General features: G+C 42.4%; 2 protein-coding genes across 2 annotated transcripts in view; both read left to right on the forward strand.

The window, feature by feature from the left end:
- Positions 1 to 13,402, forward strand: part of LOC132984495 (heparan sulfate glucosamine 3-O-sulfotransferase 5) — a 76,807-nt gene extending 63,405 nt beyond the window's left edge. The window contains exons 3-4 of the mRNA XM_061051380.1: positions 10,003 to 10,144; positions 10,568 to 13,402. Coding sequence (XP_060907363.1) covers positions 10,038 to 10,144; positions 10,568 to 11,498 — 1,038 coding nt within the window. The 5' untranslated portion in view covers positions 10,003 to 10,037 and the 3' untranslated portion in view covers positions 11,499 to 13,402. The remainder of the gene's footprint in view (positions 1 to 10,002; positions 10,145 to 10,567) is intronic.
- Positions 13,403 to 15,451: 2,049 nt separating this feature from the next.
- On the forward strand, positions 15,452 to 23,711 carry LOC132985339 (histone deacetylase 2). Its single transcript, XM_061052684.1, has 14 exons — positions 15,452 to 15,648; positions 17,800 to 17,912; positions 18,051 to 18,168; positions 18,286 to 18,360; positions 19,001 to 19,139; positions 19,303 to 19,444; positions 19,584 to 19,676; positions 19,936 to 20,044; positions 20,138 to 20,278; positions 21,621 to 21,729; positions 21,904 to 22,034; positions 22,880 to 23,035; positions 23,120 to 23,177; positions 23,310 to 23,711. The coding sequence occupies exons 1-14, from the start codon at positions 15,594 to 15,596 to the stop codon at positions 23,338 to 23,340; spliced, it is 1,470 nt and encodes a 489-aa protein (XP_060908667.1). The 5' UTR covers positions 15,452 to 15,593; the 3' UTR covers positions 23,341 to 23,711.
- Positions 23,712 to 25,102: the final 1,391 nt, after the last annotated feature.

The following is a 25,102-nucleotide window of genomic DNA, read 5'->3' on the forward strand; positions in this document are numbered from 1 at the left end:
CCCAGCTGCTGCAGGAGGCCTCTCAGCAAGCAGGTGTTTGTACCTGATGTGATTCAGAAGTCTCCCAGAGGTGGAGAGAGAGGCGACCCCCCCCCCCCCTCCACACACACACACACACACACACACACACACCTCCCTCTTCCACCTCCGCTAACAAATCTCATTAGTGCACTCTAACTCTGCAGCTAAAAACAGTCCTTCTTACTGAATCTTGTTAGTTGTCACCATGTAAAGTGATTCAGGCTAAATGAGTCACATCAGCCTCAAATAGACGATCACGAGCCTGCTGGAAACGCCTGATAAGAGATGAATTCTGACACTTGCTAGTTGGCCAGAGCCGGGTTAACAGGTGACTTTTTTTAAAGCCAACTTCTGATATGATTTCAACTTGTGACTTGGAATTTCGCCCCACAGTTGTACGCCTCCGCACTTTCCTCCCGCTTCTCACAGACTGACAGTGAAGCTGAGGATTGGATAGCGTGATAAACTGGTGAAAACATCGGACAGAGTTCATTACCCTAAAAAGAAAAAAAACACCAACCAAACACATGCACGCAGTAGTCATTTAATTAAGTCAGTATTTAACAGTTTACCCACACGACAAAAAAAACATGTCAGAAGATAAATACAAGGGGGCGCAGGTAGCGTAGCGGTTAGTGCCACACCACATGTACCGAGGTTCTGGTTCTCCAAACGGAGGCCCAGGTTCAGGTTATTCCCCAACTCTCTCTCTCTCTACCTGATTTCTGACTCTATAATAATAATAATAGATTTTATTTGGCATGGACATCACAGATACATTGGACGAACCAGATGCATTGTTTAAGTGTTTTAGCAAGCATGCTAGTTCTCAACACCTGTCCACAGGAGGCTTTTGAAAGGAATATTATGATATAATTAAGATATGGAGAAAAGTGATAAAACAGAGAAAACAATAAAGAGAGAATAGACATAAACTGTAGCGCAAAGGCTGCATGATCAAACAAGCTGACAAATATAAGGATGTGATAACCATAGCTAGGAAACCTTGTGATCCTGCTGCCTAGCTAGCAACCTTCAGTCGACGTAGACAAAAGAAGACCAACCTCACAGTTCACTTCCAGGTAACATGCAGATGGCTGTAGCCAAATATGCAAATCAAAAATGATACTAATAATACTCAGTCAACTTCTTCAGAAGATCTCGGCTGGGTTTGCATGTGAACCTCTGAAATGAAGGTAAAAAATAAACCTTAAAAAAGTAATATATAAATACATCAGGGAATTAAAAGAAAAAGAGAGAAACCCGTCTAGGCTAAAGGTCAGACGCACAGTGTCTGTTTTTTTCGACATTGCTGAACATTTAAAAATAAACACAATGTCAAATCCTGCAGTTCCTCAAGTGTCCACTTAAGGCTGGCTGCAGAAGCACCAGAAGTCACACACACCCATTAGAAATTAACATGTTTACAGACTGGTTCAAAAATCAAATATGTCTGATTAGCTCATGTCTCGATCGACACACACTGTACGAGTGGATGCATTTTGGATTGATTTTTGTAGCTGACCTGATTGACTGGTGGGCGGGATGTAACGGTTGGTCAGGGGGGCTTAAAACCCGCCTCAGCTCCAGCTCTCAGCCTGTCATTACGTAGACTGAAAGTTAACTTAACGACCAAGTTGGAGACCACCATCAATGGGACTCCAGAGCCCCCTGCATGATCAGATGGGTGACGTCACTCAGGCTTCATCTATTCATATTTACAGTCTATGTGAATATTTTTTTTGTTATTTTTGTGTCCAACCAATTCCCCTCTTGTCCTCAGAGTAATCCACTTATTACCCCTGAACCTGTGATTAGACAAACTCTTTTAGATAAGCTGAAAGAGGCCTCGTAGTTTTATTCAAACACACGATGCTGTTTCAAGTGTTTACTACTAAAACCCCGGCTCTATTTTGGGAGACTTTAATTCCCTTTTGGCTGGTGCTCAAAGCGGAGAGTAAAGAGGAGAGAGGATCATGATGGCAGTATAATGTTTGATGTGATATGTACTCAGCTGTTAGTCTCTCAGCTCTTTAAAGGATATATCTTGTCATTCATCCGAACCCCTCTCTGGAGTGTGTGTGTAGTGTGTGTGTGTGTGTGTGTGTGTGCGTGTGTGTGTGTAAAAGTGCAAACTACACCGAGCGCCTCGAGATCAGAAGCAGCAGAAGCCTTGTGGGTATTTCTCCTCCTGTTTGTCTCTGGGTGTGAAGTTTATGAGTTCTGTCTCTGCTGCTGTTTGAAGGTCACACAGCGGAGCAGATATTTCTTTTAGAGTCTCAAACATTCACTTCAACTTCCTCCTATCTGTTTGTGAGACTCTATCTGTTTGAGGATGAAAAGAAGGTTTATGTTGGGATTATATACGAGGTCGGGTGGACGGTCTAAACGGTCATGCATCAGTTATACAGTCGGGGGGGGGGGGTCTCCAAAATGTCCGTAGCCCAGGGACCTTCTGTGATTATAATGATGCATAACATGCAACCAGTGCAGTCTATATTTATTTAATGTAGGCACAGTGCACATGAATGAACAGAGACAAGATAATAGAGAGAGAAGATAATATGTCAAATTGTAGTTGCCCATAAGTCAGAAATATGGAGTAAGCCTGCTGCTAAAAAAGCACAAAAACTTTTAACATTCTGCTATTTACTCTTCACACACACATTTGTCAAATGCTGAATGGCTTTGTCGGCCATTTCTGTGTCTTCTTTTCACGTCATCTCCGGCCTCCTAAGACCCTCCCCTCCCGCCCCACACTGACACTTTGCCGCTTTGAGGTGCAGTGACAAGTCGGAGAGTTAGGGTCTGCCTCTTTTCCAGGAGTGCATGTGTGAACAAGGCTTGAGATTGTGGTTATGTTGGGCCAGCTACTGAATCTCAGACTGAGTGAACCTTGCTTTGTGTGCTTTCTTAAAGTCATAAAAATTTGAAGAATGAATAAAAGCATGGCATGGTGAAGAAGTTCAGCATAGGTGGATTATATAATGAAATATACAAGCAGACATATAGGAGCACTTTATCACTGTTTGTATTTATTACCTGCATGCTTCTTTATAAAACACACACGGCGGCAGAGGATGAGACGATGCCAGAGTGGAGCTGGAGACAAAAGGATCTGCAGTGACGGGCAATAAATAATGGAGGTGTAATATCACAAAATGGACGCCTGTTATATAGGAGTGGAGAGGAGTGGAGAGGAGGTCAGCGGAGGGCGGAGCTCCGAGCTGAACAGCGGAATCATTCCCTGGAGCATAAGCAAAGATCAATAACAATAATAAAGCACATAGTGGTGAATTATTCATCAGCGTTCAGCCCTCTCTCTTCTCCCTCCATCATGTCCCCAGCTGACTCGAACCTGAACACACAGCTACAGTCCACCGTCTGTCTGTCTGTGTGTGTCTCTGTCTGTGTCTCTGTCTGTCTTTAGATTTGGATTTGTTAGGATTTTTTTTTTTTTGCACAAATGCATATGATTAACGTTTTTTTCTCGGCATGTTTTAATGTCTTTGACGAGAGGAGAACATGGTCTCTGATCGCAGACGGTCTTTGGAGTGTGCACCAGTTCTGTCACAGGATAAAGTGTGTGAAGATGCTGAAGACTGCCGTTTATAGTCGCTCAGCGGCTCTCGCCACGAATAAAGGATGAGGAGTGGATCACTCACATTAACCCACAGTCCACAAATATAGCAGAGTTTTCAACAGGGGGCTTGTTCTCATCAGTTTTATCCATTATGTATTTTATACGTATGAAGTTGAAGTCACCTTCTCTGTTGCAAAGTTTTGCAGAAACAAACTAAGATATTATCTCAAAGAATCACTTTTTAACTTTAAAAGAAATCAAAGACAGTAAAAGCTGCTCTTTAAGGGAATGGATCCAAATGTTGATGCAGACAAATGAGATCTGTTGATCGATAGTCATCTCTCATTTCTCTTCTATTTTTGTATCAAAGGTAAACATTTGCAGGACAGACGGAGTATTTTATGTTAAATTGCTATCACTCTTGCACAGGGACAACAAGAGACTGCAGCTTTCACGTAGTATGTGGACATAGGGGATCAGGAATCAGGATTATTAGTTTGTTGTTGTTTGGTTTTCTGTTGTTTTTTGTGATCTTGTTCTTGGGTGACTGTAGCTCAGTCTATAAGGGCTTGGGGTCGTCGGTTCAAATCCCAGTCGGATCAAAGCATGGAAGTGGGTTTTGTTGCTCACTTCATGAGCATTTTTAAGGTGGCCTTGAGCAAGGCGCCGAAAAGTCCATTAGGACCGTCAATTCTTATTTTAAACTCAAACATTCAAACCTGGGGGAGAAAGTTCAGGTTCGAACTGTAATGAGCCGTTCAAATTCAAAATACACAGTCCATCAGCCCATCAGAAGTAGTTTGCAGTTTAATCCAGCAGAGGGCGCTCTCAGCAAAACCAGGCAACTCAGGGGATGCAAACTAACATGAGAGGGACTCGTCTCTCTGCAGACAGCAGCCCACTGCTTAGGTGGAGAGATACAGGGTCGCTACAAACCCGCAACTCTCCAAGTTGCAAATATTTGCGTGTGCCACACCTCTGTGGGCTCTGAGCAGGTGTTCTCATCAGGAGCTAATATTGTGAACAGAAAGAAAGCTGCACTTGATCCCAATCAAGTTGAGAGACTTGAATTTAACTTAATTTCCCCTCTGGGATTAAGAAACTGTGTCTTTGTCTTTTTCTTCTTATGTCTAAACATGCATTTGGTAAAAGTCCTAAATAAGAGGCACTGATGCCGTAGCGGTTAGGTCACGCCACATATACGGAGGCTATAGTCGTTCAAGCGGGCGACCCATGCTCGAGTCGGACCGGTATAGCTCCTCTCCTGCTCTCCCTGTTTTTCTACTCTGTCCACAATATTAATCTTTAAAGGCACAGTGTGTAAATTCCTCCACTAGGGGGCTCTCGATCAAACCAGTAACAAAGGATGACATCGAGGCTGGCAAGAAATCAGGGGAGTGATTCTCTCTGCCACTCTTCTGTATAATTTGACCTCAGAGGAAATACCAAACCGACCCTTCACTCAATTCACACATAACCTTTGTCCTCTGAAAGTGTGAACTACAGTCGTCCCCACCAGGTGCATACTCTTCCTCATAACATTGTTCCTCTCACTCATACGTGTCAGTGACTCTTCTGTCTGTGCTGTCTCTGTGACATTGATGTGACTTGATGAATCTCGGCACAATACGGCGTCCCCAACAAAGGTTTTCCTGTCACATCATCTCACAGTTTCAACTTCTGCTGCTGAGTCCCCCGGGCCGCACAGTTTAGACCGTGTGTGTGTGTGTGTGTGCGTTAAATGTTTTAAATACTAGAGACTGGAATCTGAAAGTCTTCCACTGTTCCCACTGGTATGTGAATTAACAGAAAAGGAAGATATCTAATGAGAGCTCAGCTGCAGGCGTCTATTTTTACCCGTGCCCTTGTGTGCTCTTCTAAAAATGAGAACAGAGCGATGCAGATTATTAGCACGGCACAGCAAGAGCCTTAATAAGCACACATGTTTTTTGTGCAGTGTCACTGAGTTTTTTTTTAATTTTTTTATCAAACTCATATATTTCTTGTTCCAATGTTTGGAAAGTAATTATAGTTGTTATCAGGCCTGTAAACAGCAACACTTTTCTCTGTTTTTAATGACACACAAAAGGCCAGTCAGCATTTCTCTAATCGCTCAGCGTCTTCTTTTTTCAAGACTTTTTTCTTTGCGAGTTTTTTAACACATTCACTGATGAGTCTGTGAGCACATGATGGATTGATTACTCAACATGACAGGTGTCAATCAGAAATGATTAATGTGTTGTAAACAAAGAGGGAGGCAGGATGATCTGGAACTGAGATTAGAGGAAATGAAAAATGACACACAGGAGGGTGATCTCACTCTGAGGTGGACTCAAACGAAAGGGAAAGTTTGAGATGATTTACACTTAAAGGTCTCATATTCTCCTCCTTTTCAACCAGTTTAAATAAGTCTTAGAGCTCCACAAAGCATGTGTGTGAAGTTTCTTGTTCTAAATCCACTCTGATCCTGTATTTGATCATGTCTATAAACCCCTCTATTTCAGCCCTGCTCAGAACAGGCTGTTTCTGTGTCTGTACCTTTGAATATGTAAATGAGCTGTGTCTGACCACGCCCCCTCTCTGGAAGGACTTGGGTGGCTCGAGCTTTCTCGCTCCATGTCCTATTGTTTACGGTGAGAAGGCAGACTCAGAGGTCAGAACAAACACCTAGCTGTGGGAGTGTCACCCACCTGGGGGAGGGGTTACTGCCCTTTGTGATGTCATGAAGGGAAGATGTCCAAACAGCCTGTTTGAGCACACATTTTCTGAAAAGTGGAGCAGGCAAAAGACGGAGAGGATGGACTTTTCTCATCATTGGGGGGTTTGTAGACAGACTAGGGACACATATTAGTGTTAGAGAAACATGGTGAAGTGTATTTTTTGTGTGGATGAGCACAGTTGATTGTAGCTGTGAAACTGTAAATGAGGCTCCATCAGAAAAAAACATCTCGCTGCTATGAGAAACTTTTAAATGTAGTTTGATTCTGTGATTTGATGTCCTGTAGCCACCGACTGTTTCTGACAGAGCACATCAATCCAAAGCCTCTCCTCCTCTCTACACTTTGTGTTTCCCTTGCTGTGGAAATCTGCTCTTATTGCATCTCACTGAACATTTCTGAGAAATATTGTCATCATTTTGATTTCTCTCTGAGCGATGCTGCTTCCCCTTTGGATGTTCGAGCAAAACATTTCTCCGTCTTGCAGCACTACAGTAAATACTAAAAAACTGGAGTTTCTGTTAGATTACCATATTTGAGAATCCGTTTTTAAAGCCAAAATAAATACATTTCCCTTCAGGATACACCTTAGACCCTGTGTTAGACCTAGTGTTTCTTTCTGATCGCCAGCATCTTTTTAAAATGTGTTTTCAATGAGGAGAGAGCGTTCACAGCAGGAGGGGGCCGCCTGGAGAAAAAGCGCAGCGCCTCATCGTTTTTTCATAAAGCTCTGCCTTTTTTATTTGGCCGCTCCGTGCACTTCCAGTCCACCGTCTTTCAACTTTACAGAAAGTTTTACACAAAGTATTTTCTAAATGTATGATATTCCCCATATTTTTCCATCATACAGATCCATTCTTGCTCCATGATTAGGAACAAAAATTCTCATATATAAAACATGCGGTAAAAAACAGAGCAGTGTCGATCATACAGTGGCTGTTGTCAACAGACTGTTGTCATAGAGACAGGACGGACGTGCAGGGCTTTTAAGCTCAGCCCAAAACTTCTTCATGCAAACCCTCCGGAGCGCACAGTGAGCACTTTCTGCCAGGAAAAAAACGCTCGGCGGACACGGAGCGTTGCATTTTTTATTTTATAATAAAACAGTATGATCATTTTTTAGGCAAAGTGGGTTTCATTTTTCTAGTATGATTAAAGATGCAGTACTCCATGCAGACATACACCCGGCCTGACAGCCGGAACAACATTCATCTTTTAAAGCTCTGTAAACTAAAGTTGAGGCTTTAGCCTGATAATAAATGTTCCATTAGTGATGCTTCTGTGTGGGAACCCTTTTGCGTCTCAGTGCACAGCTGTTCAGGCTGAAGCTCCCTGACATGGAAAACAATTAATTTCTGTGTCTGCTTATAAATAAGTCATAAAGAACAAGCAGCAAGTGAAACTCTGTATTCATTAGTCTAACAGAGGAGAGGCTGGAGAGAGAGAGAGAGAGGCTATAGACCTCTGTAGGTCAATGGGAACTCTGTCGATGGCTCCCAAAGGAGTTTCCATTTTAAAGACTTTGACTGTTTAGCTGTTAAAACCATAACAAGTTGTTGTTCCAGCAGAGACTTTAACGTTTTTCAGGCAAACTGAGATTGCCATGTCTGAGGGCTTTAACTCTGCACAGCAGGCCTTGTGTCTCAGGGTTCAAATAAAAAGGAACTGGACCCAGGGCAGAAAATGAAGAAAGATTGAATTCAACAAAAAGACAAAAAAACAACAGAAAACTTACAGCTTCAGGGTTCCTCAGCCTAAACCTGGTCTGCACAATAAATTACATTTGAATCACGATCATTTACAAATAAAAATATTGGTTAACTCGGCATTATTACTTTATTTGTTCCTGATTGTATAAAAGTCGGGGTGGCATGTCAGCTCACACTGTGCGACTGAATCGTTTACGACGCCCGACCAGACTGCGATATATGTGCTTGTCGGGCACGGCCGTAGAGACAATTGTCAATAAAGTTTCATTTGAAAACGCCAACGGACGGCGGTTGGTGAAAGTGAAGGAAGTGGAAGTTGTTGTAGATATAGGAATGTTGAAACAATTGTAGATATATGGATATAAGTTTCAGAAAAGTGCTTCACTGATGATCTGTAGGTCTACCAAAAAAAAACGCTGGGTTGCATCCTGCGTCGCCATGACTACAGTCTCCCTTGTCTCTGGTGATCATATTGTAGTCTCACACAACTTCTGCCGGACCCTTTCATGACGTAATCGTTTAGATTTTAAATTCTAAATATCAAACATGTTTGAAATAAATCGGGGAGTCCTTGATCATCGCTGGGCAGATCGGGGATCTGCAGTGTGAGCCAGGCTTTAGAGGGACAAAGGAGTTTACATCCTGAACTGTTATCTTTATGTTTGCACCACAAGCCTGTAAGAGTGTTGTAACTCAAAATCAGTCATGCAACTAGTTTGTAGCTGTGGATGCCTGAATGTCTGTGCACTTAAAGGTGAAATGTTTCTAATTGAATTGTATAATGACAGTAAATGCTTTCTATATAATCGTATGCCCTGAAATATGCTGTCCCTTCCCTCTAGGAAAAAACATTGAACAGACTTTATTCCTTTAAAAAACAATTGGATTTATAGCTCCTGCTTGGTTCAGAGATACAGACTGTAATAATAAAAACCTTTCTTTTCTAAATGGGACTCCACAAACACGCGGGGCGGCCCCTCTGGCTAACTGACTTTATGCTTCTGCTTTGTCACACTGATGAAACTGCGATTCCTCCTTCAGAAGTCATCATGAGGCAATATGAGTGAAATGTTTTCAGGTCACATGGAGGTCGAGAGCTCTGCTTTATGAGACGCTCTGTGGATGACCTGCGTTATTGGTTATGGTAAACATTTAGAGGCTGTATTATTGTGCAGCTCAGCCTTTTGTAATAGAGCATAATGTGACTGACCCGGTCATACTGTGGTTTGCAGATGCAGGTAAATTACTCAAACTTCAATGTACCTTAAATGTACCTGTTATTGTCAGAGATGGAGACTTTGAAGTACTGGTAACAAGGTCAAGAGGAAACCTAAGAGACATTTTTAAACCAACTTTGTTTCGATGTGGAGGAGCAGGGGCTCTACTCCGAGCTCCCCCCCAAATGTCCGAGTCACCCTCTCTCTAAGGCTGAGCCCAGCCACAGAGTTTCGATGGAGGGATTAATATTCCCGTCTGGCCTGGGAACGTCCCTCTGAATCCCCTAGGAGGATCTGGAAAACGTTGCTGGGGAGAGGGAAGACTGGGTTGACTAACTGCGCTTGGTGATAATCAGAAGAAAATGGATGGATGGATGGATGGAATATGATACTAAATGAAGTCTGTGACTAGTCTGTAAACATCCAACTTGCACAGACGTGTATTGCCCAACAGTCCAAAATGCTAATCTACACTCACACGTCATATAACACATTCTAGTCTCGATCCTGGCCCCCACAGCACGCCTCTACATTTCGATCCAATCGGACTCTGGAGTTGTCAGAAATAAATAAATAAATGTAACAAAGTGCTGGTTGGCGGCTGAGCATTTCCTCTAATGGCGCCGCAGCACTTTTCCCGGCGTGTGCAAGTGTGGCTTAATCACTTGTAAGACTTGATTGAGTGTGTGTTAATAAACATTAGGCTGTCTCTCTTCCCCTGGTGATTAGTGCTTTATGTGCTCCGCTCTCTGCAGGCTGAAGACGCAGTCCTGAAGATTGATGGAGGGCCATGCTATTCAAACAGCAGGCACTGCTGAGACAGAAGCTCTTCGTTCTGGGCAGCCTTGCTATCGGAAGTGTCCTCTATCTGGTGGCCAGGGTTGGGACCTTGGATAGGTGAGTCCTCACTGTCACAAACTAAAAGAAAACCAAAGTCATGTTTCACAGCTAACCTGTTTGGTTGGAACAAATGGAGAGAAGTTAGAACACAGAAAGGTTTACTTAACGATGCAGAGCTGGATAAACACTGAAGCTACAGTGTCCACCACAGTGCAACCTGCGTGAGCATCGACTCTAGAGAGGGGGGGGGAACAGCTCTCTCCAATGTTTTGAATTTGGACTTTAAACACTAGGTGTCAGAGTTACATATTGCTCCTGTAAATGTCTGTACCTGGATAAGGTTAACTCAATCCAGTTTTTTCTTTATGCAGCTTTATAAAGAAAGTCCAAGCTGTGATGTACAGTAATGTTAAGAATATGTTATTGATTAGTTATACTAGTGTTGAATCTGAGGATGTGTGTTTTTTTTGTCTCTTTCAGGCTTCAGCCCATTTGCCCCATTGAGAGCAGACTGCCCCCTCCTGAGCCGGAGCAGATCCCTCTCCGAACCCTGCAGTTCAAACGTGGCCTGCTCCACGAACTTCGCAAGGGCAATGCTACCAAAGAGCAAATCCGCCTGCACAACCTGGTCCAGCAGCTACCTCGGGCCATCATCATCGGGGTGCGTAAGGGAGGCACTCGAGCCCTGCTGGAGATGCTCAACCTGCACCCGGCCGTGGTCAAGGCCTCGCAGGAGATCCACTTCTTCGACAACGACAAAAACTACGCCCGTGGCATCGACTGGTACCGGGAGAAAATGCCCTTCTCCTTCCCTCATCAGATCACCATTGAGAAGAGCCCTGCCTACTTCATCACAGAGGAGGTCCCTGAACGCATCTTCAAGATGAACTCCTCCATCAAGCTGCTGATCATAGTCCGCGAGCCCACCACCCGAGCCGTGTCCGACTACACGCAAGTCCTGGAGGGCAAGGAGCGCAAGAACAAGACCTACCATAAGTTTGAGAAGCTGGCCATCGACTCCAACACCTGCGAGGTGAACACAAAGTACAAAGCGGTGCGGACCAGCATCTACACCAAACATTTGGAGCGCTGGCTCAAGTACTTTCCTGTGGAGCAGTTCCACATCGTGGACGGGGACCGCCTCATCACGGACCCGCTGCCGGAGCTGCAGCTGGTCGAACGCTTCCTCAACCTCCCCTCGAGGATCAGCCAGTACAACCTGTACTTCAACGCCACCAGAGGATTTTACTGTCTGCGATTTAACATTGTCTTCAACAAGTGCCTGGCAGGCAGCAAGGGCCGCATCCACCCGGAGGTGGACCTGTCAGTGGTGACCAAACTGCAGAAGTTCTTCCACCCCTTCAATCAGAAGTTTTATCAGATCACCGGTAGGACATTCAACTGGCCATGACGACATCTGGACTCCTCCAGTCGGAGTCCATGGTTTGGTGGTGTTGTTTTTTTAAACGCCTAGCTACAAATCTCAGCAGATATTAATAGCACTTTGATTGAATTTAATACAAGAATGACAGTGTGACCAAATATAAAAAAGGAACAAGATGTAAGGATGTTTTTAACGTGTGTAAAACTACAAACAAAACAGTTAACGGTTTGACTAAGAGGGTCACTTTAAAGCACTTGATATTTGAAATGAATTCACCTGTCTGTCAGTGTTCCCATGAAGAGCTGAGCTGTGTGATTAACTACAGAGATTATTTTTGTCCATCAGACACCGACATTCATGCTGTTAAGAAAAGCTTTAAGTGTGATGCTTTGGTCATGATAAAAGACGACAAAAAAACGACGTTTGATGAATAAAACTGTTCATTTTCTCCCCATTATGTTTCGTAGACCAAAACTGCATGTGCAATCAAGACCCCATTACAACGTTGTAGACTCATGTATTAGTGTTTTCAGTTGGCTCTTCATTCAGTTACGTTTGAACACGTTTCATTTGAATTCATGCTGAAATTAATCCATTAGACGGTGACCTCCCAAAACCCAATCCTGAAGATCAGAACAGGCTGATTCTGTTTTCAAGCCCGACTCCATTTACAAAAGCTTTAAAGCATTTAAAGACTCGAGCTTGTGTTGTTAATGTAAGTATGTCTTTTCCTTGACACTTAAGGTTTAAGTATACTTGCTTTTGAACCATGCGTACGCACAGACAACCGGCTGCGTCGTGAAAGTAAATGTTTGCATACTTGCCTATGTACAACACGTGTTAAGCCAGCCACAAACTACACAGTTTGAGGCATAACAACCAGGGGGGCATGGCCGATCGAGGTTGGATCCTCCTTGATCTGGAATCGCAAATATCAAACATTTTTAAAATGTACGATTTCTGGTCAGACGGCCTCTGACGGAATACCTAAAGCAGCCAATGAGAACAAGCAGACTTGGAAGCGTCACCAACCTGATGTTGCGCACTCTGACAACACACCCTCAGCTTGCGCTGCAAATCGTATAAAGTGGCACATAATCCGGATTCTTAGCCAGGATTTTACCCGTATTGTTTTTCTCATTTTCCTGCAAAACAGAACACATAGCAGGACAGCTAGCTGACGATGTTGATCGTCCTCCATATTTGTTTTTCTTCTGAAGTCACGTTTAATAATGCGAGTTTCTGTGAGATCTCGTGTTTGTCGTCTGCGTTCAGAGGATTATCATATTAAAAATCGGAAATGAAATGAAACTGTCTTTTATGTCTGTGGTCTCCACAAGATTTGAAAATCGTCTCGTGTGTGGCTAACTTTACCGGAGGATTCCTCTGGAGGGAAAACCCACATAAAACAGACTGCGTAAAACGCTGAAGTAGAGATTCTGGATTTGCATGGAGTAATGTTAACGAACATGGCGACATTCAAGGAGGTTTATCCAATGTTCAGGCAGGTAGTTGCGGCCTTGATCTATTACATTTTCTTCAAAACTTTCCGGCATTCTTGTAGCAGCTATCTGGTCTCACATCCAGTCCAATCACCTTACAACCCTACACTGCTCCCAGTGATTCTTTGCATACTAATTTCGCGGACGCGTAGCGTTAATTTCTGAGGACATGCACAACGCTGCAAACCACCGCAGGATACGCAAGGCTGATGTCATGCATTTATAGGCTTGGTTAAAAAGCAAGTATAATCAGGGCTTTACAGCTTCTCATTTCTTTGCAAAACACCGGGCAAAAAGCCATAGTGATGATTCCTGTCAAACTGACTGTTTATTCTATGATGAAATTGTCTGTTTCTGTGCAAATATTCATTCTGTATGATAAGTGTGTTGTTACAAAAGGTGAAATTAAAAGAACATGTAAACACGTGTCATCTGATTTATTGTCTAATTACTTGCTTCCCTTTTGGAGTGAAAGGAGTCATTTAAGGTTTTGGGAAACATCTTAGCTTTGAAACTGAACCCACAAAGGGTTAGGGACTTCCATTTGGAGCCAGAGTTGTTATTTGTTGTGTCACTATCTTGGTTTTTTTTAAGCGAGAAGTGATCATATTTGGACAAGAAGGTCATTAACCATTACTGCAACTCTATCCTGGTTGCAGAGGGGCAACAGGTAAGGCAGGAAACCACTTGGAGCCCTGGGCCAGCAGGGCCATCTGACAGCATTCAATCTAATTGCGCTGCAGAGTTTTATATCTATTATTCCTGTGAATACTTCATCTGCCAATAAGAGTCATCAAATAAATAAGAATTATATGTCTGGGATGGAAAAGGGAGGAAGAAGAAAGCTAGATAATTGTAAATGGAGCAGATAATGTTGATTAAATGTGTTTACAGTATATGTATTTGACTTGAAGTTATTTCATTATTATAGCCCTAGACAAAAAAAGAATACTCTTATTTTAATGTCACATACGCATTTTTAGATCACGGTCATCCTATGTAGATTTACCTGCAGTGTGAAACTACGTGCTAACATTAGCCATGAACCTTTGCTTGAAAAGGAAACCTCGCCTCTGACCTTAATGTCTCTAATCAGGAATCAAGTGCATTGCAGGATTACAATGCAATGACTGCCTACCTGCACAAAGACTGTAAATGATTTAAGCAGTGAGGCAGTCTCACTGGTTGTGGATGATGGGAAGACCAGAATGTGGCAAAGTTGATGCTGACACCTAGTGTTGTGTTGGAGCAGTTAATAAAGTGCTGTGGAGTCGGTCATTTGCTTTTCTTTTTTGGTATAGACAAATGTCTGGGTTTGCACCTGTCCTTCCCTCAGTCATGAATGAATGAATGAATGAAACCAAAAATGCAAATAAGATGATAAAAAACAAACAAAACAAAAGTAACAGTGTCTTAAAAAATGAGTAGGAAGAACTCAAATTTATATAGGCTATATAATAGACTTATTCCGGGAAAAAAAGTGCACACTTATGTACAACTAATATACAAACGTATCCACAGTTTGTTTGCCAAATAAAATAAATGAATACCAATCCGAGTGTATTTTACTGTTCTAATACCCAGTGTTACAAAATATAGGTTATAGGAATACAGAGGAGCTGTTTGTCAACAGGCAAGGCAAGCAGCTACCTGGGGCCCCTGGGGGCTGACAAACTTTAAACCAAAGCAGTGGCCGAAAATGTGCAATAACAGTAGAAAACCTCCCTCAGGAGGCCCCATCTGACAGCCCTAATGCTCCTTGCCCTGCTAAGCATTGCATGAATTATTGCTGTGGAAACCAACTTTTCTTAATTAAACTTTGCCAAGAAAAATTCAGAGGAATTATCCGTCTATAGGAGAGAGAAAAAGAAACAGGAAAAAAGAGGAAGAGGAGTAAGCGTTGGGACAGTGGCAGACATAAAGGTGAGGAACACAGGTTTGAGGGCCCCCCCTTATTGTTTTTTGCATATGGACCCAACAGACAGAATTGCCACATAGGAATACCCCCTCATTTTCTACACTCATGCACTTTAACTTATGTATCACTGATTGCACATCTCCTTATGTCAATACTGTCCATTTACGACTCTGTTTTTGCACATTTACATTTAATCTTCCTATTTAAGACTAGTAATGCTTAGTTAAATCCTGGTTGTATGTATTCCTATTCTTAGTTTTGATATTTTTAGTCCTTATTTACTTTGTATTTAATATTATATTGTGTTTAAATTTGCTAATTTTGTGTGTTTGGACAACCTGCTGCTGTAACGCCACAAATTCCCAGTTTGGGATCAACAAAGTAATTCTATTCTATTATATTCTAAAACAGCTTTTAATCTTCCTTATAGCCTATACGTGTCAAAAAAAATAATTAATGTCTAATTCCACCCCAATACTGACCACAATGTGCAGAAACCGCTTTGCAACTTATTTACTCACTCATTGTGTATTAGTGGTACCTCATAACCCCGCCCCCCGCCCAACTGCAGACGGTTCCGCCTCCCATTCACCAGCGCCCCGTTCCGTCTTGTTCTCATGTGTTGATGCCGTCCTCCATCCTCCTCACCTCCATCCTACCTGAAGCTCTTTGAAACCAACTCTGTGACAAAGTGCTCCAACCATGGCCTACACGACCGCGGGTGGCACCAAGAAGAAGGTCTGCTACTACTACGACGGTACGGGACATCCGGGTCTGTCTGACATGCTAATGCTAGCCGGTTAGCAGAACTTTGGTCAGGTTAGCTGCTGAATGAATGGTGGTTAGCTTAGCACAAGCTAGCTCACGGCTAACACTAGGACGTCGCTTGGATGGCCTCTGCGGTGCGAACTACAGCAACTAAACTGGTTTAAAAACACATTTATGAGCACAAATGAACGCTAACGAAGGTATAAATATTAACGTGAGATGAAAAGACGTTCATTAGAGAGCTCGTCATTGTAACTCAGACACTTGTTGTTTAAGCACTAGTTACATCCGGGTCTCCGGCTCTGTGCCACATATTAACATTTGACCTGCAGGAATAAACACAAACAACGACATTAACACTTAAGTGACTTTTTAAAAGTGACCCCCAAAAAACCCTCCCTCATTATTTGAGTACTGTTGAACTCTGCAGGTCGGGTCAATGAGGGCAGAGTTAGTCAGGGTTTATGCTGATCTTGCTTATTTACAATGAAGCAGTGCCAAAAAGTGTGAATTAATGGTGTCACAATGACCCAGCTTGTTATTCGCTTCTTCTTGAAGAGGTTTATGTAAAGACGTAATACACAAGCAATCATCATGACCACATAACTTATAGGATTGTTTTCAGTTTTTTGGACGCAAGACAATATTACACAGAATTGAGACAGAAAAACAGTTTAATTTCCTCTGCATTCCTGAATATTTACTTGTGTGTGTAAGCTTCCCTGGCCAATAAATCTGATTCTGATTCTGAATATTAACAAAACTGTAAAACTGTCATCAGTAGCCTGGGCTTTTATTTACTTTGTGAGGAGTCCATGTGAAAATGTGATTCATGGCAGAAGTTTCTCTGCAAACATTGATGATTTACTGACACCAAATAATATGTCTATCTCCCCCAATAATCTATGAAAACCACTTTTTCAGCAGCTCTGGTTTTGGTATCCTCCACTGACATTTCACAAAATCCTTTTATCAAGACATTGAAGCCTGTAACCAAGACAACCAGCTACTAGGAGTGGGAATCACCAGAGTCCCCACGATACGATATTATCACGATACTCGAGACACGATACCATTCTGTTGCCATTTTAAACCTTTTGTGATATGCTGAGAATTGCGATACAATATATAACGATGAAGCTTTTTAACTGCACATTATGTCCACTACACTAAACTAAATCAAGAACTGTTTTGTCAAATAAGAAACATTTCTCAGTCTATTCATCTCACTTCAGTCTTTTTATTTTTACACAAGGGTTAAAAAAGAAGAAGAAGGGTTGAAAGGTTTTGAGGATTTCTGTCCTCAGAAGGATCCAGTTGTGTCTCGGCTGAGAGCTACAGACGGTGGAGGGAAGTCAGGCTAAATAGGGAGATGATGCACTCACATCGTTTTGGTGTGGCTGTTATTAACAGGAAGTGTTGACATCACGGAGAGTATGTATAGAAATAAACTTGTTGTTAAAGGTACTTACCCTATGAGTGTAAAAAATGCTGAATTATTGAGATACTTGATACGTGACATACTTGATGCATCTTATAGTTGAGGTGCACAGTCAGTCGAGAGAACCCCTCGAAAACCTCTTGATGCACGTTTAGACGCCGCTTTTTGTTATATTTCTGTCTTTTTTTTGAGGACATGCAAGTGCTCAGTAGCTCAGTCTGTAGGGACTTGGGTTGGGAACTAAATCAAGGACCAAGTCTGGAAGTTGATCTGGTTGCTGTAGAGGTGCCAGTTCACTTCTTGCTCAGACTCTCTCATGTGCAGCCCCCCTCACTCTCTGACATCTCTCCATCAGTGCATGTCCACAGGATCCTGTGTGTGTGTGTGTGTGTGTGTGTGTGTGTGTAGCATGTCTCAGTAACAGAGGGTAAAAGTAATTTCCCCTGGTTGGATTAATAACATTAGGAAGAAGATCCCAGACATTTCTGTTTTTGTAAAGTATTATTTATTTCTCTCCCTGGACAGCATATCCTTTCAGGTGATTAAAAGTTATCAGGACTTAATCTCACTCGTCAGTTACAAAGTTTTTATTGTCACAGTAGTAACTAGTAGTAGTATCTATTCTTCTTACTATGGAGGACACACACACACACTTCTGCTTGTGAATCATTCTTTAACAGTGCATGTTTTTCATTGCAGGTGACATCGGAAATTACTACTATGGACAAGGACATCCCATGAAACCACATCGTATCAGGATGACTCACAACCTGCTGCTGAACTATGGACTCTACAGGAAAATGGAGATCTATGTATGTTCTTAACCTCTTAATGATTACATCACCTCCTTTAATCCCAGCTACGTGTGAGCTGTTCATTAAACACAAACGTAGCTCTAGATGTCTTCTCCAGTTTTCTTTTCAACTCTTTTTTTTTGTCATGTGTTCCAGAGACCACACAAAGCCACTGCAGAGGAGATGACCAAATACCACAGTGATGACTACATCAAGTTTCTGCGATCAATCCGGCCAGACAACATGTCCGAGTTCAGCAAGCAGATGCAGCGCTGTAAGTAGTCCGTGGCCTCATCAGCTGTTCATGTGCTGAACTTTTGCAGAAGTTGTTTAGTTTTTAAGATGAACAAAGAAGATCCACAAACCCTCATGTTTATGTTTCACTCTGCAGTCAACGTTGGAGAGGACTGTCCCGTGTTCGATGGCTTGTTTGAGTTCTGCCAGCTCTCCGCTGGTGGATCTGCTGGTAAGCGTCAAGAAAACACATGTTCGTCCTTGTAGCGGTATAAATTATAAAAGACAAGTTTAAGTACACACACAAATAATATTTTGCTACCATGTAAAAATATCTTCTAGAGGGTGAAGTCTCTGTGTCGTATTACAACTCTTAAAGGTACAGTACAATCTGGAATATAAGATGCTGCCTGTTTTTTGGGGGTCTCTGTCTCCTGTGTGATGATTTCCACCACGCTCAGCAAAGTCTACAAAGCCAAACTTCTGTGTCGCTCTTTTTAGTAACATCTGTTTTCACTTTGTACAGTTTACACTCCTTCTTGCTACAGTACGGTAGTTGAACTCTCAGCCTGTGGTAGAAGTTACTGTAAAACAGACTGCATCTTATAAACAGGTCTGACCTATATTCCAGACTTTACGGTAATTTAAACTTTCCAGTGTTTAAACGAGCACTGTTAGTGGTTATTCATTCTTTTCAGCCAAAGACCTGAACTACAGTCATTTCAGCTCATTCTCCAGCTGCTTCTCTCTGAGGGAGAACTCTTCTGAACGTAGTCATTTAGTAATGTTTTTCATATAAATGATCCGTGAGTGAGTATTCATACAAACCTGACCTGATTTGACTAAACCAAACCTGTTTTCGTCGTGTGCAGCTGGCTCGGTGAAATTAAACCGACAGCAGACGGATATCGCCGTGAACTGGGCTGGAGGACTTCACCATGCCAAGAAGTCTGAAGCCTCTGGATTCTGCTATGTCAACGACATCGTGCTCGCCATCCTGGAGCTGCTTAAGTAAGTTTCACAAATTTAACATGAAGTCAGTGAGTGTATCTCAATAAGTAAGCACAAGATTAGAAAGAATAAGTTTCACCTCGGAGCGCTGAATAGCAGGATATATCTCATGAAGATAGAGTCCTGTTGACACCAGCTGTGTCTGTGTTGCACTTCACTCCAGGTACCACCAGAGGGTGCTGTACATCGACATAGATATCCACCACGGAGACGGAGTAGAGGAGGCCTTCTACACCACAGACCGGGTCATGTCTGTGTCCTTCCATAAATACGGAGAGTACTTCCCTGGAACCGGAGACCTCAGGGTGAGCATCAAAGAAACTATTGTTGGCATGGAAACAACAAAACATCCAATTTGTGTGTGTGTGTGTATTCAGGTAAAAAGGCATATAATGGCAGAAATAAGGTCACGACACATCATCTATGATTCTCTTCTCCGTTTAGGATATCGGAGCTGGTAAAGGCAAATATTACGCCGTCAACTTCCCGCTGCGTGACGGCATCGATGACGAGTCATACGAGCAAATCTTCAAACCTGTGAGTATGATGCTGGAACATTTCTGAACCTCTCTTTACACCTCACAGCAAACAGCTAAGCATATGTTTGATACCTAGAGATTCTGACTCTGTCGTTTGTTGTAATACAGTCTGTCGTCATGGTAACGTCAGTGACTTAATTATTTGATCAGCCTGTAGCTGAAACACAGGCTCTGATCATAGCTGGAGCCTGTGTTCTTTTGTCAACAAAGGGGATGAACCCGGTCTCAAAGTGTGACTTTGTGCCGTTGTTCTTCAGGTGATGGCCAAGGTGATGGAGATGTACCAGCCCAGCGCCGTGGTCCTTCAGTGCGGCGCAGACTCTCTGTCAGGAGACCGCCTCGGCTGCTTCAACCTCACCATCCGCGGTACACAAAACGCAAGAGATAAGATCTTAACATGTGGAAGGTTATGAGCCGTGCTGAAGGTTTTTAATGATTGCCCCTCTTTGTATTCACCAGGCCACGCCAAGTGTGTGGAGTACATGAAGTCCTTCAACCTCCCGCTGCTCATGCTGGGTGGAGGAGGATACACCATCCGCAACGTGGCCCGCTGCTGGACCTATGAGACCGCTGTAGCTCTGGACACAGACATCCCTGATGGTACGTCCAAATAGAAATGGTTATACACATGTCACTTTGTCTCCATGCAGAGAGTAGAGACGCATGGTGCTAACAATGTGCGGTGTGGCAGCTGTAAGGGTTTTCATTTTGGACCCTTCCTGTAGATCTGCTGCCCTTGATGAACCAATCACCAATTTATTACAAAAAATCCCAACGTTTCTGTCCCTCTGAACCTTTGTCAGGTGTGTTCAGGCCCTTTAAATAGATCTATTATCCTCACTTTCACCATTAATGAGGTCAGTCTGGGACACCTTTTGAGTAGTGCTGCAACATGTGTAGCTAAAAAAAAAACCTCCTTATTTATCTGATAACGGCGTTGGTAAAACCCCTCATTTCAGCCTCTGATTGAAACTGTTAATTTCAACTGCTGTTTCCCCACGTTCCCACATTCTTCTGATTGGTCAGCTCTGTTTGCAGTCACAGGGGACTTTGAGTGAGCTTCTAGGTGGGCGTGTCCCTGAAAGAGCTGCTGGGGTGGGCGTGACCTACAGTTTTGCTCTGATACGTCGACAGAACCTGATGTCAGGTTCAGGCCAAATCTCGCCCAAGTTCTCCTAAAGTCTCGTTCAAGCAACAGGAAAAAACACTTCTAGGATTTACACCAACAACTGTGTATCTTGTATTTAAAAAAAAACATTGCTGAGGTTCAGTATGGACATCAAACATCATCACATCATATGTATGTATTGAAATATAGATCATCATAATAGATCTGCTTTAAGCCCTTGATTAACCTAAAATGTAAGCTTTCCTTTGACTATCTTTGATGAATAATAATTGTATTATTTTAAAATGTTAGTAAGCCATTTTAACTTGAAGGGCGCTCTACCATCTTAATACGTCTGCAGTCCTTCACCTGCTCCACCTCTCCCTCTCTAACTTTTAAAGTAGGGGTGTTGTGGGTGGAGCTGTACGGGGTATTTGAAGTTGGTATGAAACAACTCCTCCTCTGGAGAAGGACCACCTGATCACTACCTTTTCCTTTGAGCGAGCTGAGTCAGCAGAATGTCTCCTCCACTGAGCCTGTGTAACATAAAGACAGGGCGGGGGTGGTGGTGTAATCACAGCCTGTCGAATGGGCCAGCAGTTCTCTTAATGGAACTTGGGGACATTAACTGACCTCCCCACCCGTCCCGATCCATCCTCCGCTCTGTGAGGATCACAGGAGGTTTTAAAGCCTCACTGAATCATTTTAACGGGTGTGTTACTGCTGCTTTTTTTCATCCCCAACGACAGATAATTTGACACTTTGTTTTTATCTGCGGGGTGTAAATCCCTCTCAGCTGTTTGCTTCCCTTTCTCACTGCCGTCTCTATTGCAGAGCTGCCGTACAACGACTACTTTGAGTACTTCGGGCCCGACTTCAAGCTACACATCAGCCCCTCCAATATGACCAACCAGAACACGCAGGAGTACATGGACAAGATCAAGTACGTTCAAACATTTGACAGAACAGAACCGGTTCCTAAACTCATTTTCTACATCTAAAAAATCTCTGTCAGCTGAAGCAGTGTTTAATTAAGAGAAGAAGATTTATTTGTCGATATTTAAATGGCTCTGTATTCACCTGAATGCTTTGGCTTTTTTTGAATGTGAATGTTCAGGCAGCGACTGTTTGAGAACCTGCGGATGCTGCCTCACGCTCCCGGAGTGCAGATGCAGGCGATCCCTGAGGACGCCATCCCAGACGACACTGTGGACGAGGACACGGAGGATCCTGACAAACGCCTGTCCAGTAAGTCTTTCAGTTGGGCTAGCTGAAGCCCCTCGAACATTTCTCACCTTTGCATACTGTACATGTTTGTTTTTGTAGAGGTGTCTCAAAAATCTTGAATATATTTCCCATGAAAGGAATTTCAATTTAATTAATTTTCCTAACAAAGGAGTCATTAGATTAAGCAGTTTTTTCTCTGTTTCCTGCTCGTCTGTTGATGTACTTCACTCTTTGATTGATATTGCTAAAACGTCCTCACATGTTTGAAGTGATATCAACACAAAATGTGACATCGTCGAGTCCTCCTGAGCGCCAGCGTCTTTTTTTCAATTGTTTTCAATGAGTAGAGAGCGTTCTTGAGCCGGCTGGAGAAAAAGCGTATCACCCGGTGTCTTTTCTTCCGAGCACTCTGCCTTTTTTGTGCAGCCGCTCCGAGCGCTCAAGTTGAAAATCTTTCAACTTTTCAGGAAGGCGCTGTTGACGTCACCGGGACTCTTTTCCAAATGTATGATATTATATTATTGTATGATATTTGCCTCCTATGAATCGTGTCTTGTACCCACATCCTCTCTGCTCGGTGTCTGATCATGAAATAAACAATCTCAAATATAAAACATGCAGTAAAAAGTAACAGAGCAGTGTTGGTCATAGAGCGGCTGTATATCATGTTTGATATTACTGACAGGCTGAATGATATTTGTGATGGCTGATGAATGGATGGAGTTCAGTGAGATCTGTCAATAGACAATGAGCTGCTGCAGTGACCCTTAGTCTGGGTTAATAATCAAATGAAAATGTATCACCTGTGGTAGTTATCGTGTTTACCTGCAGCATGTCTGACCTGTGTGTGTGTTTGGTGATTACAGTCCGCGCTACAGATAAGAGGATCGCCTGTGACGAGGAGTTTTCTGACTCTGAGGACGAGGGTGAGGGAGGCAGGAGGAATGTGGCCAATCACAAGAAGGGAGTGAAGCGGCCCCGAGTGGATGAAGAGAAGAAGGAAGGAGAGGAGAAGAAGCCCGGTGAGTGTTCTGGATAGTGAGGAGTTAATCCACACGTTTGATACGTTCTGTTAATATGACTTTTTTAAATTAAATGTTTTGTAGAAATCAAAGAGGAGGAGAAGACAAAGGACAACAACGCTGAGAAGACGGACTTAAAAAGGTGAGAAACCTGTGACATCACAAACACGTCCTCAACGTTTTTTTTTCTATAACGAATACATTCTGTTTTAATTAACAATTACACTTTAAATGTTTGTTTTGGTCAGCTGACATGTTTTTTTTTCCTTGGCAGTGTGAAGACGGAGCAGACGAGCAGTGCCTGAACTGTTGGTTTCATCCACACTCACATGCACAACACACACACACAGAATGGTGCTGTCTTCTTCTTCAAGGACCAAACTCATCACTGAATCATAATCAGAAGCATTATATTTATTATGACTCTCCCTTTTCTACTTGTAAATCTCTTGTGAACGGTAAGTGTCCCTCTGTGGTTAAGCGTCATCAGCTAGAATCCACCACTTGAATTTGCAGCATTATGTCCTTTGATACCCTCTGAATCATTTTATTCCAATGTGCTCGATCTTCTGAAGGAAACCTCGACTTGTTTTTTAGGCAACAGTGGGTAGAGGAGCCCTATAATGATTACATGTTTTAAATTTTAATATTTTGCATTGTCAATAAACTTTTTATACAATCTCCTTGAAATGTGTTTTACTTTGAAAAATTGTTTGTCTGTGCAATGATGGTGTTTGGCCGCACGGGGGCGGTGTGACCATGACGCTCAAGTGAGCTGCCAAATGTAACAATTTAGTCCGTGTTTTAAACATGGATAAATATATTTAAAAGCACAATACAAGACACTTTAAACATAAATACAGTGCTTCGGTGAATTCGGGGTACTTTCCCACCATCCACTTGTTATTAGGATGATCTAAATCGGATATGTAGCTCCTCGGTCCTCTAGCATCGCAGGTTTTTGAAAAGAGCTACAACACAGGACAGCGCCATCAGTAAATAAAGGTAAATTAACCACAAAGTTCTGACTTCTACGTGTGTTTAAAGTAGGCCGAATTAATAAACACATCTTAATTGTTGTATAGAGATGTTCTTTCGGGCCCATTTCCTTCGTCACTATGTTAAATATGTTTGGATTCTCTAATTTGTGGATGGGTTTTGGCATATCGAAGAGGATGACGCAGAAAAAAAGCGCTAAATACGAGGTAAATTATCTACTGAAAATGCTAAGAACCTTTCATTTAAGACACAAGATGGTTTTGATGTTTGTTCTCAATTTTTGGAGCAGGAGTTTCGTGCTCATGAACCCAAAACACAACGAGAGAAAGAGAGCATCATCAGCCATGACTAAGGTGATATGCATGTTCTTTACAAGTCTGCAATGTTACTGTCAGCCACACGGGGGCGCCCTGACCTAACAATTAGTATCTAGATGTTGCACACACACACACACACACACACACACACACACACACACACACACACACACACACACACACACACACACACACACACACACACAAGTATTCACATTATCTGTTTACGTTTTTCAGTGTTACTGTATGTAGTTTATTCATTTTTATATATATTTTCTGCATCTTAATTATGTTTTTTAAAGATGATTTAGGCAGAGGCTTCAAATACGCTCTAAGTGTTTTCTGCCTCTTCCTGCACTGAATATTGTGGATTTTGCAATCTGTTTAAATATATATTACTGTGCAAGTAATTAAGAGTATTCTAAAGCTATAGACGCAGGTGGAGTGTTTTGGTTTCTTTCTTTATTATTCAGCAACAAACAGGCTTTTAAATTGCTTTTCACAAGTTCATCCACGTGTTTAAATCACAAAATAAAAATATAACAACCAAACCGACCCCTTTGAGTAGTCAGAAGACTAGAAACGAACCATACAAGCTCAAGTCCATTTTACCACTATGAAGTTGAAATGATCTTCAAATTTGCGTCTCTCTCTGTGTATACAAAATATTTTGACTTTTAAAGCATCTCGTGGTTCATTAAGAAATGTCAAACGTTACTTTCTTTCAGTTGTGTTTAATTCATAACCAAGG

This window comes from Labrus mixtus, chromosome 12 (genome assembly GCF_963584025.1).
Source record: "Labrus mixtus chromosome 12, fLabMix1.1, whole genome shotgun sequence".
NCBI classification, from domain to species: Eukaryota; Metazoa; Chordata; class Actinopteri; order Labriformes; family Labridae; genus Labrus; species Labrus mixtus.

What these genes read in the sequence shown, in the direction of transcription:
- LOC132985339 (XM_061052684.1), top strand. Translation starts at nt 15,594, where the DNA reads ATGGCCTACACGACCGCGGGTGGCACCAAGAAGAAGGTCTGCTACTAC. An exon ending in GGTCTGCTACTACTACGACG is followed by an intron (nt 15,649 to 17,799) that starts GTACGGGACATC and finishes TTTTCATTGCAG; the next exon opens with GTGACATCGGAAATTACTAC. An exon ending in CAGCAAGCAGATGCAGCGCT is followed by an intron (nt 18,169 to 18,285) that starts GTAAGTAGTCCG and finishes TTCACTCTGCAG; the next exon opens with TCAACGTTGGAGAGGACTGT.